Source organism: Selaginella moellendorffii, unplaced genomic scaffold, assembly GCF_000143415.4.
Source record: "Selaginella moellendorffii unplaced genomic scaffold, v1.0 SELMOscaffold_62, whole genome shotgun sequence".
NCBI classification, from domain to species: domain Eukaryota; kingdom Viridiplantae; phylum Streptophyta; class Lycopodiopsida; order Selaginellales; family Selaginellaceae; genus Selaginella; species Selaginella moellendorffii.
The window spans coordinates 466405-477019 of record NW_003314323.1 but is presented as its reverse complement, the minus strand read 5'-3'; the positions used below and the strand labels follow the sequence as shown (position 1 = coordinate 477019).

The 10615-nt window shown below is 48.9% G+C and overlaps 6 protein-coding genes across 9 annotated transcripts; 3 read left to right on the top strand and 3 right to left on the bottom strand.

Moving 5' to 3' along the window:
* Positions 1 to 2: 2 nt before the first annotated feature.
* LOC9644236 (FAD-dependent urate hydroxylase) lies at positions 3 to 1825 on the bottom strand. 2 transcript variants are annotated; one of them, XM_002984342.2, is made up of 7 exons: positions 1529 to 1824; positions 1224 to 1477; positions 984 to 1171; positions 857 to 933; positions 529 to 783; positions 335 to 461; positions 3 to 272 (listed from the first exon to the last, which is right to left on the bottom strand). In XM_002984342.2, the coding sequence occupies exons 1-7, from the start codon at positions 1680 to 1682 to the stop codon at positions 65 to 67; spliced, it is 1263 nt and encodes a 420-aa protein (XP_002984388.1). In that variant the 5' UTR covers positions 1683 to 1824; the 3' UTR covers positions 3 to 64. The 2 variants fall into 2 exon arrangements, with proteins under 2 accessions (XP_002984388.1, XP_024545295.1); XM_024689527.1 differs by having other exon boundaries at positions 1224 to 1825.
* Positions 1826 to 2462: 637 nt separating this feature from the next.
* Positions 2463 to 3383, bottom strand: LOC9644425 (acyl carrier protein, chloroplastic). Its single transcript, XM_002984341.2, has 4 exons — positions 3187 to 3383; positions 2957 to 3108; positions 2760 to 2879; positions 2463 to 2693 (listed from the first exon to the last, which is right to left on the bottom strand). Exons 1-4 carry the CDS (start codon positions 3344 to 3346, stop codon positions 2571 to 2573), a joined length of 555 nt encoding a protein of 184 aa, XP_002984387.2. The 5' UTR covers positions 3347 to 3383; the 3' UTR covers positions 2463 to 2570.
* A 95-nt stretch (positions 3384 to 3478) lies between these two features.
* LOC9644424 (serine hydroxymethyltransferase 3, chloroplastic) lies at positions 3479 to 5721 on the top strand. Its single transcript, XM_002984455.2, has 11 exons — positions 3479 to 3685; positions 3739 to 3928; positions 3983 to 4157; positions 4230 to 4347; positions 4410 to 4522; positions 4575 to 4697; positions 4754 to 4858; positions 4912 to 4998; positions 5055 to 5162; positions 5223 to 5295; positions 5349 to 5721. Exons 1-11 carry the CDS (start codon positions 3511 to 3513, stop codon positions 5642 to 5644), a joined length of 1563 nt encoding a protein of 520 aa, XP_002984501.2. The 5' UTR covers positions 3479 to 3510; the 3' UTR covers positions 5645 to 5721.
* Positions 5619 to 6450, bottom strand: LOC112351515 (protein LOW PSII ACCUMULATION 2, chloroplastic-like). The gene is made up of 2 exons (XM_024689528.1): positions 5981 to 6450; positions 5619 to 5895 (listed from the first exon to the last, which is right to left on the bottom strand). Exons 1-2 carry the CDS (start codon positions 6411 to 6413, stop codon positions 5759 to 5761), a joined length of 570 nt encoding a protein of 189 aa, XP_024545296.1. The 5' UTR covers positions 6414 to 6450; the 3' UTR covers positions 5619 to 5758.
* Positions 6451 to 6506: 56 nt separating this feature from the next.
* On the top strand, positions 6507 to 7331 carry LOC9644423 (40S ribosomal protein S15a-1). The gene is made up of 4 exons (XM_002984454.2): positions 6507 to 6617; positions 6674 to 6812; positions 6867 to 7027; positions 7100 to 7331. Exons 2-4 carry the CDS (start codon positions 6680 to 6682, stop codon positions 7196 to 7198), a joined length of 393 nt encoding a protein of 130 aa, XP_002984500.1. The 5' UTR covers positions 6507 to 6617; positions 6674 to 6679; the 3' UTR covers positions 7199 to 7331.
* A 30-nt stretch (positions 7332 to 7361) lies between these two features.
* Positions 7362 to 8942, top strand: LOC112351516. Of its 3 annotated transcripts, XM_024689531.1 has the most exons (6): positions 7362 to 7406; positions 7483 to 7572; positions 7698 to 7800; positions 7950 to 8024; positions 8074 to 8298; positions 8384 to 8937. In XM_024689531.1, exons 3-6 carry the CDS (start codon positions 7763 to 7765, stop codon positions 8430 to 8432), a joined length of 387 nt encoding a protein of 128 aa, XP_024545299.1. In that variant the 5' UTR covers positions 7362 to 7406; positions 7483 to 7572; positions 7698 to 7762; the 3' UTR covers positions 8433 to 8937. The 3 variants fall into 3 exon arrangements, with proteins under 3 accessions (XP_024545299.1, XP_024545297.1, XP_024545298.1); XM_024689529.1 differs by lacking the exons at positions 7362 to 7406; positions 7483 to 7572 and having other exon boundaries at positions 7596 to 7800; positions 8384 to 8942; XM_024689530.1 differs by lacking the exons at positions 7362 to 7406; positions 7483 to 7572 and having other exon boundaries at positions 7600 to 7800; positions 8074 to 8305; positions 8384 to 8942.
* The last annotated feature ends 1673 nt before the right edge of the window (positions 8943 to 10615 follow it).

Here is a 10615-nt window from a genome sequence, read left to right as displayed (position 1 = left end):
GCTCCGATTAAACCCTAACATTTAATTCACATTTAGGCTAAGCCAGGAGGCCAGGGCGATGGTTTCACAGCGGCTTGAAGTAAGTGGAGTCGGGATCTCCGGCCATTTTCTCCGGGTAGCTATCGGCCCAGGCCTGGAATTCATATCTACGCTTGCGCCGCTCGCTCTCTGGGAGAGTTTGGACATCCTCCTTGACGAATTCGGGCAGCTCGGTGCCCTCGGCCGCGAATGCCTGGAATCTCGTCATGCGAGGGATTCTCAGCTCCTCAAACCTGCGTAGCGGGGATCGATCGATCAGCTCCAGAGGTATGAATGAGAGAAAACCCTTCCTTACCTTGCAATGGCTCTCTTTCTTTCCTCACCGGTTGCTATTGCTGCTGCCAGGAGCTCTGATAGCTGGTGTGCGTCTTCAAACGCTGTTCTAGCGCCTTGTCCGGGACCCCAATGCATCGCATGAGCCGCTGGAAAGGAGAAGAAGAAGAAAACAAAAGTTTCTCGACAAGCTTTCTAAGAAGCCGAGTGACTGACCGTCTCCAATGAGAAGAACGCGCCCGTCAAGATCGCTCCAAGACTCGAGTGGTGGATTGTCGATGATCCTCCGCTCGTAAATCAGCTCCGGACTCGTCGCTTCCACGGCGATTCTCAGTGGCTCCCAGACTTCCGGTGGCTCCAACTTTCGGATTTCTTTGAGAGCTCGTTCTTTGGCAGGAGGCCCTCCAAATGCACCACCAATCGGGATGTCTTCGTTGTACATCCGGACCACCCACAAGGTATAGCCTTCGCCTGTAAGTAAATACGCATGATCCACTTGTATCTTCTCCTCTAAACTTTAGTGTTTTCGCAGAGAGCCAGTTACCTGAGTCCGCGAGATGAACGAATGTTGCGTTGTCCTTGATCATGAAAATCTGATCCTTCTCGTGGACCTTGAAGAACCTGGTCGTATGTCCAAGGTAAGCTCTACTGTTGCCGGTAAATTGACTTACTTGGAATCGGGATTGTAGACGAGAGCGTTCCAGTTCATCAGGTGCAAGTCCCTGGGTTTATCTCCCACCATGATCTTCCTCACAGCGGAGTGGACTCCGTCTGTTCCAATCACCAAGTTGGCATGGATTGTCTTGCGAGAAGTCCGGCCTTGATCATCTCGAACTTCAAACTCCAACTCGACTCCATCCTGTGCAAGTCAGTTGTATGATTTTTATGCTGTCTCTCATTCACTTCCTTGCCTTATCTTTTGCAGCACTGTAGGAGACGAGTTTGTGCGAGCAGTGAATGTTAGAACTGGGAACCATGTCAGCCAACATCTTTCGTGCTTTTCTCCAAGGTACCATAAACACCGCCGGGATTTCTCCTTCCTTCATCTCAATCTCCTGCTTCTCGCCTCCAGTAATGTCAAGAATTCTAAAGCTCTTTATCTGCGTTCCTGCAGATTTCATGGCCTCCTCCAGCCCCGGCTGGATTCCGTCCAGAGCTCGCCCTCCTGCGAAGAGTCTTACAGATCGAAATAATGGAAGATAAAAAAACAAGGTACCATTCTTTCCAATACTTATCCCTGTAGCAGTATCCGCTCGAATGCCATCACTCTTTTCAAACAAGTGAGCAGTGATTCCTCTGTTTTGCAGGCCAATCGCGAGTGCCAACCCGCACAGCCCCGCTCCGATTATTGCGACGTCCACAGATTCCATCGATGAAACAAAGAAACACTGATCGAAATTTCCAGAAAGCAGTCTTTTTCACGCAAAGCAAACTTACCCGTGCCAGTCTTCCAGATGGCACACGTAACCTTCCATTATATTTAATAGTATCTTCTCATCTTAACTCGGTCTAAGCTTTTCACTCGGTTTATCTTTCTAGAAAGTCGGCAGCGAAGCAAGCAAGAACCTCAGCGAGGCGCGGTGCTCTAAAAGATCGGTTTTTGGGCCTCCGAGGCTTTGAGGGAATTCTTCGATCGAGAGAGGATGGAATCGAATGGGCTGAGCTGGGCGGATCAGTGGGACTACAAGATGAACGACAAGGAGCGAGCGGAGCAAATGAAGATGGACAAGAGCAGGAGCAAGGAATCGTCGTCAAACAAGGGCGCTAAGATCAAGGCGGCGGCGAGCCAGGGAGTGGACAAGGCTAAGATCGTGGCTGCTGCTAGCGCGAACAAGATCAAGGCAGGCACCTCCACTGGAATTCACTGGATCAAGGATCAGTACCAAAAGAGGAAGGCAGCCAAATGATAGAGCACTCCTCCTGCGCGAGATTTATATTTTTTGGGAGATTCTTTTGTATAGAACCATTCTTCGTGATCAGTATGTGTTCTTCGTGTGTGTGTATAATTGAAAAAAAATCGTTTCCTCGTCTTTGTGGCCATGATCTAGTGCGAAAATTTTGATTTTGAGGCTAGTCAATGAAAGCAGATTGCCGAAAACGAAGGGGAAGAACAAAGTATTGTCAACGAATCTGTAAGAATAACTGGGAAAGAAACAAAAAACTGGTATGAGAATGAATTATTAATCCGTCACCATTACAAAAACGATGCCATTTTGGTTGGTTGATCCGCCGCAGAAACGCGTTGCTTGCCTCCTTTTTCACTGCTTGCCGATCACGTCCTCGATCAAATCGGCAGCGTCTTGCACGGTGACAATCTTCTCGGCTCCCTCCTCGCCCAGGCTGATCTTGAAGTTCTCCTCGAGTTGCATCATCACCTCAACCTTCGGAGACGAGACCAATCTTCCCAGTTAGAAGACGAAGAGAAGGAGCTACTAAAGATCCATTACCGTGTCGAGCGAGTCGGCTCCAAGATCAGCGAACTTGGCGGCCGGAGTGACGCTGGACTGCTCGATCGAGAGCTGACTGGCGATGATCTTCTGGACTGTAGCAAGAGTCTCTGGCTTTGCCTGTGAAAGAAAAGAGAATCACACACTCAAGAACTCACAATCACCTGGAGAAAAAATTCCAAGAGATAGAAGTATACCGCGCATGAGATGAGGGAGAGACCCCGCTTGCTTCTCAAGACAATGGCGCTGGGCTTGAATCCGAGCACCGGGGAAGCTCTTCCAAGGGATCCGACGCTAGCGACGGGCACGGCAGGCACCATGGAGCAGGATCCAGCGACAGCGGCCATTGCTAGAGCACCAAAAGCAGGAAAACAGATCTTAGGGCTACCTCGCTCGATCGATCGATCGATCGGCGTCACAATCTTACCAGAGCGAGACGAGATTACTCCGAAATGCGGAAGGAAATGGCTCGCGGATGCCGCGTGGATCACGAAGAACTGCGAGAGAGGGCGCCTCAAACCCTGGCTGAAAGCTCGGATTATATGGAGGAACAAAGCTCTTGACGGACCATCCAACCCAAAGAGCATGCAAAAGCGAGAATAGAGGACGAATCTCCACCGCAAATGGAAACTAGGGTATCCTGGCCGTCCAATCCTTAACAACCTGTTTGGGGTCTTAATCAAATACGAAGATTCCCTCCACTGAGGTTTAGGGTTTTACTCCATTCTAGGTTCTCTCGGGCGCGGCAAGAATGTGGATGCTCCAGCAGCAAGCGGCGATGCCCTCCTCCGGATTTGCGCCTCCTCCAGCTCGCATTCTCTCGCCCGGCTCCTGGCGCCTCTGCTCGATCAAGCGATCCATCGCGGTGAGAGCGAAATCCTCTGGCGTCGATACCCTGTCGCCCGCTTCCAAGCCGATTTCTTCCGGTATGTTCTGAATCCAATTTCGATCCTCTCGCGAATTTGGCATAATCTTGCAGATCGTCGCTCCTGGGATCCTACTCTCAGTGAAGCCGATCCCGAGATGTTTAAAATCATCGGATCGGAGAGGCAGCGGCAATTCCGTGGCTTAGAGCTCATTGCCTCGGAGAATTTTACGTCCCGAGCTGTGATGGAAGCTGTTGGTTCGTGCTTGACAAACAAGTACTCGGAAGGGCTTCCTGGGAAAAGGTTTTGCCTCGCTCTTTTTTTTTTTTTGCTTGAAGTTTAACGAGTTGTGGATAGGTACTACGGTGGCAATGAATACATTGATGAAAGCGAGACTTTATGCCAGAAGAGAGCCCTCCATGCTTTCAACCTTGATCCCGTTAAATGGGGTGTTAATGTCCAGCCGCTGTCTGGCTCGCCGGCAAATTTTGCAGTCTACACAGCGCTTTTGCGTCCCCATGACCGTATTATGGTAGCTCACCAAACTGCGAGTTTTTTCTTGTTCTGTTTGACTAACTCATTTGTTCCGTGTTCTTCTTGTTAGGGACTAGATCTTCCACACGGCGGACATTTGTCCCATGGCTTTATGACCGAGAAGAGGAGAGTGTCAGCAACATCGGTGTACTTCGAATCCATGCCATATCGCCTCAACGAAGCAACAGGTGCGTGCGGCAGCTTTTCCGTGGAGCCCTTCATTTTCAACTTGGCTTGGTCAATTGCACAGGTATAGTGGACTACGATAAGCTCGAAGAAAATGCTGCCGTGTTCAGGCCAAAACTTATTATAGCTGGCGGTAGTGCTTATCCAAGGGAATTCGACTATGCCCGGATGCGGAAGGTTCGAATTTTCCAGTTGATTCTTCAAATGAGATTAAACTATCACTTCATAGGTGGCAGACAGCGTTGGTGCCTTCTTGATGATGGATATGGCTCATATCAGCGGGCTCGTGGCTGCGGGTCAACTTGCAAACCCTTTTGAGTATTGTGATGTGGTTACAACTACTACTCACAAGGTTGATTGCAGCTTATAGATTTCTCTGACGTATATGGCTCACCGGTGCTTTTGCAGTCTTTAAGGGGCCCTCGTGGAGGAATGATATTTTTCAGGAAAGATCCAGTTTTGGGGCTGGACTTGGAAACCTCTATAAACAATGCAGTATTTCCGGGTCTGCAGGTGAGCGCACCTTATCTCGGGAATGGCATTTTCTTACTTAGTTTGTCCACCAGGGCGGGCCTCACAATCACACCATTGCTGGACTGGCGGTGTGCCTGAAGCATGCTGCAACCGAAGAATTCAAGCAGTATCAAAAGCAGGTACCAACTTTCAACTTGCCGGAGAGAGCCGTTTCAAAGTGTGATGTTTGTTTTAGGTGATTGCGAATTGTCAAGCGCTTGCAAAAACGCTGATGGACTTGGGATTTACGCTCGTGTCTGGCGGAACCGAAAATCACCTAGTCCTTGTTGATTTGCGTCCTTTGGTAAATTGCACTTTTGGCCCGTGCTTTGGTACGCTACTGACTTGGCGCTGTGGTGTCCAGGGAATTGACGGTGCCAGAGCTGAAAAAGTCCTGGATCGTGCTTCCATCACACTCAACAAAAACTCTGTACCAGGTTTGACGTTGCGATTGATACGTGGATCCTCCTAAAATCACGGCCTTGCTTAGGGGACAAGAGTGCGTTAGTTCCAGGCGGTGTACGCATCGGCACACCCGCATTGACAACGAGAGGACTCAAGGAAGATGACTTCATCAAAGTGGCGGGATTCATTCACGAAGGCGTCCAAATCGCCCGACAGCTCAAGGAAACAGTAAAGCAAGGGAAAATGAAAGAGTACGTCCAGGCACTCGAATCTCAAGACTCTCCGGTCCAGGCGAGCATAGCTGATCTACAAAACCGAGTGGAAGCGTTCGCCAAACAGTTTCCCATACCTGGAGTAGGCACAGAAGAGCTAGTGCATTGACTCTTAACGTTCTGGTAAAGGTATGTGTGGAGTGTGTGTCCGGTAAGAGGCTTCCAACGTGTTACTCTTGTTAAGGACTTCCATCCTCGCTCGCATCTTCGTTTTCCTTCGTGGCTAACCTTTGTTTTGACCGCCAAAGTATTTGTACAAGCCGTATCCAGCAGCCAAAGCAACGAACAAGCCTATGGTGGGGGTGAAAGACGGGTACACGGTCTTGACGAGAAACTCGTCCCACTCCTCGGGTAAGAAGCCTGCATTAAGCATTTGTTATTGGATTAACCGTCTTATCTTGATAGAGTTGTGATGGAGCCGAGAGAAGTAGAAAGCTCTACTCACCAGAAGCTGCAAGTGCGAGACCCTCGAGGATGACAACACCGACGAGGCCGAGCAAGGCAATCTCGGCAAAAGTCTCGAGCTGCTGGGTTTGTGGATCAGGCGGCGGAGCTACGAATGGTTTTGTCGGAGCAGGCCTTCTTCGAATTCCGGAAGAAGAAGACGTATCAGGTACTTCACCAGGTGGATTCGGGGATTTAGAGCTCTTTTTCTTGGGAGAAGTGGATTGGGATTCCCCAAAGCCAGTGCCTGGTGGCTTCTTCTTGCTGGATTTCTGGAGGATTGGCTCTGGCTCTTCAGTGGAGAGAGCTCTCGCTGCTAAATCTCTACTTCTTTGGGATTTTAGAGACCTGGAAGTGGAGCTCTTGAAGAAAGGAGCTATCGAGCTGCTACTAAATCCACCGCATGAAACACATGTAATAGAAGAAGATGGCATCCTTCCTTGTTTTGTTCCTTCTTCCACAGCTCTATCTTTTCTTTTTCTCTTCGCATCGCATTTAGTCCGGGGTTCGATTCCTGTCCATAGTGAAATTGTTAAAACAAATCGCAGCCGTTGGTGCTAGGGCTTTTGGTTATCGTCCGGGCGCTAGGGTTTTGTGGAGGCGCTGAGGTTTGCGGCCGGCGATCACGCGCATCAGAGGTAGGCGCGCTGCTCTTGCGCTTTCGTATGAAATCTCCTCTCTTTCTCCTCCTCAGTGCAAGATGGTGCGCGCCAGCGTCCTGAACGATGCCCTGAAGACCATGTACAATGCGGAGAAGCGTGGCAAGCGCCAGGTCTTGATCCGCCCCTCGTCGAAAGTGATCATCAAATTCCTCGCTGTGATGCAAAAGCACGGTAAGATCTTCGCGAATTCCTTTTTGGTTGTTTCTTCATCCTCTCGCGCATCAGGCTACATCGGCGAGTTTGAGTGGGTCGACGATCACAGATCCGGGAAGATCGTCGTCGAGCTAAACGGCAGGCTCAACAAGTGTGGAGTCATCAGCCCGCGCTACGATATCAGCGTCAAGGAGCTCGAGGCCTGGACTGCTCGGCTTCTTCCATCTCGCCAGGTTTGATTTTGAGAGACGAATCGATGGCTTGGTGCAAAGAAGTAACGATTTTCTCTTCGATCTCTGGCTCAGTTTGGTTACATTGTGCTGACAACATCGTCCGGTATCATGGATCACGACGAAGCGAGGAGGAAGAATGTTGGTGGCAAGGTCCTCGGCTTCTTCTATTGATGCAAGCAAGCTTTCCCGAAGATCAGAAAAACTATGGTACACACCTGTGCTCTCTCTAGCCGAGCACAGTCGACGTTGTATTTCCAAATTTTGTGAGGCTTGCGTTCAACTTTTTAACTTCACATTTTGGGTCTTGTTTTCTTCTCTCCCTTTTGTCGCTCCAGAGTTTCTAAGCTAGAGAATCTCGCGACGCAAGCATCTGACGAGCGTAAAGTTTTTCTCAAAGATTTCGATCTCGTTAACAAGCGCTTTGTTTCTCCCTTGATTTTTTCTTTTGTCGGCAGGAGTATGGAAAGATCGAAGACTATTTCTACGCGGATTTCCGGCTGACACGATTCGAACTCTCCCGTGAGTCAAGCACGTCCATCTCAGAGGTGGGGCGCTCTCTTGCGCAATGCTTTTTGGCTGTTTGGATTTCTTGGGTCTGCTATTCGTTTTCTTTGCCCTCTGTCTCTCTTTTCTCTCCTTTCCTTCCTGATGGTGGTGTTGGGTGTGACAGGAGCGCGCGAGGAAAGGGGCCGTGTACACAGTGCAGTAGGAGAGCAGCGTGCGAAAGCCATCTCGATGATTTCATCAGAGCCACACAAGAGAAGCGAGAGGAGGTAAGTTAGACCAGACTAAAACTCTTCCGGTCCGAATTCGTATCATTGTACCCGAGTTCTTCGCTTTGCAAATCTCTCACGCGTGGAACAGCTTTAGTTTTTTTTGTATTTTTCCTCCGTTTTCAATCCTTTCTCTTCTGAGTTTGCAGGAAGGGTAGGTTGATCACAGGACTGGCCTGGGACTCTGGAAGATCTGGAACAAAAGGATTGTTGAACCCGGCCAGGTTTGTACGGGTTTGCTCGCCCAGGAATTCTAATTCTTCCTTTTCCCAGGTCAATTATCTCCACGAGTTTGGAGTTTGGCCGGACTTGGAAAAGCTTGGATCCATCCGAACGCTCTCACGCATTTCGTAAACTCCAGGCAGGGAGTTTGTCCGCTTCGCTTCGCGATGTGTACTCCATCACTCGCTGGGTTCGTTTGGATGGTTTCTCGGATCAAACAGCTCTTGTTGGATGCATCAGGCATTTTCTCGGACAATCCCAATCTTTTGTCCGCAGGTCGAAGGTTTGGTTTGTTTTTTTTTTTTTTTTTTGCCCCTTTGGATTTCTCCACGCTAAAGGGGTGTTCCCGTGTGATATCCAGATCTCTCTCGTGTCAGCTCGACAATGAATCGCGCCTCGCGACGACGTAATCAAGGAATTGAAGGGGACGGCCGCTGTTTGCGATGGCACGCATCAAATCGCGCGCGCAGCAAGCACCATTTTTTAACTCCCCGTGAAAACAACGGGGAGCGAATATTCCTCCACGCTGGAAAAAACAAACAAAGGGATGAGATACGAGCTACGTACGCATGTACGCAAACAGGGCACATGTAGATACGGGACATATCTCGCCGGGCCAATGGGAGAGCGCCATTTGATTCGGGGCCAATCACACTGTCGGCCTCAAGATCCGCTTTACATTCTCCACCGGCGGCGGCGCCACGCGCGGCATATTCCGGCCGGCAAGCGGCATATTCACCCACCGCGAATGGACAGGTTGGATTACCCTTAGATTAAGCGCGAATCTCCCACATGGTTTGGAGGGGGGAAATGTTTGTTTGGCATTAATGCGGGCAAGGATACAAAGATTAGGTCGTGAGCGTTTGATGTTCCACATGGAAGGATGAACTGGCTATTCTCGTTGCGTTATTTTTATTTAATTGCTGGGCGCGAGGGGACAGCCAGCCCTATCCCTATCTCGATTCGGCATGTGGTGGCCTTGTAACAGACAAAACTGGCTAAGATTTGTCTATGTCCATTTTTAAGGGGAAAGATAAAGGTATCGCGGTATACATTAAAATAGACGGGGATCCAGTTTAAAAAACCCTAGTTTCTCTATTTGCAAAGAAAACGCGTGATGATCTATTCGATCTTAGTGTCTGGGTGGAGTTCCTTGTTTTCGTGGGCATCGATGACGATTCTTTTGATTCCGTCCAAGTTGCTTCGTGTGAGTGTGTGTCGTTATACTGGAGAGATCTTCGATTTACTAAAGCACAAGGAGTTTCAACAAACTACGCTTGCTGCGAGATTGATCGATCGACCACCCGGCTGATCGAGACCTAACGAGACCGACATTTCACCAAACATGATTTTACCACTCCTCGAATCCGGCGCAAACGAAACTTATAATCGCGGGGCACAAAGGCCGATAACAACACACACGATTTCTCAAAACTGCGCATGATTTGGAGAGAGATGCCAACACTGAATTATCATGTTGGCTTGTTTGAGTAGTTTGTTTGGTTGGCAGCTTTGACCTGCGCCCTAAAACCTTTCATGCCACGGAGATTATTCCGTTTGGATATTCTCCGGAGAGGAAGACAAGGGGACCTTTGAGATCGTGTAAAAGCCAGCAAATCTAGAAGACAAGCGATCCAAGACCTAGCGGGAAATCATCACACCACCACCGCCACCACATTGATCCACCACTATTCACTTGCACATCGGGTCAATCAATCCCTCTGGCGTGATCATGATACACGAGAATATAAGAGCTGCAAACGCAAGCAAGGAGGAGTCACTAGATAGATCCCATGAGCCGGAAAAGAAAGAAAAAAAAGTAAAAGAGGGGAGGACTTGTTCTTGACAAGAGGAGACGACCCAATCTCCCGGGTCCACAGTTTTGGGAGCATTCACTCATAAAAAGACCACCAAGAAGGGGAAAAATATCTATACATCCAAAATGCCCCTCTTTTTTTTGGTGTTTCTCAAACAAATCCTATGATCCACCACCCCCTCCACCACCACCACCACCACCATCTCTTTGTTCCTCCAGTGGGGCATGGCCAACAGCATTTATATAATATTTACAACAACATTTACAACATTTGCTAGAATTTCATACCGGCAAACAGTTCTTCGCAAGTTGCAATGGTCAAACCACACACACACACACAAGAGAAGCTATGGAGGAAGATCCCCCTTTTGCATAAACAAGAGAACTAGTATCCTATTATTGAGTTTGTTATTATGGAGTTTGTTAGAAATCGTGTTATAAAGTTAACATTCTCCGGATGTGTACAAGGCTCCATATAGAAATTGTAAATCTAATCTATCTCTCATACACTACCAGTGTGTCAGCTTTGCAATACGATTGTGAGGCCTTTGAGAAATAGATAGATATGCATACATGCAACTATTTAAAGGAGGGGGGGAAGAGAATATTCCAGTGGCACCTAATCTATCCGGATAATCTGAATTCATGCGCATATTCGGTTTGTTGTGGACCACGCAAGATTCTCGCGGGCAGGGGGCACGTGGCGGCCTCCGAGTGGTACAGCGGGGTTGCGGTAGAAACGACGTGCGTTACGGATTTTACCCGGGATCATCCTTG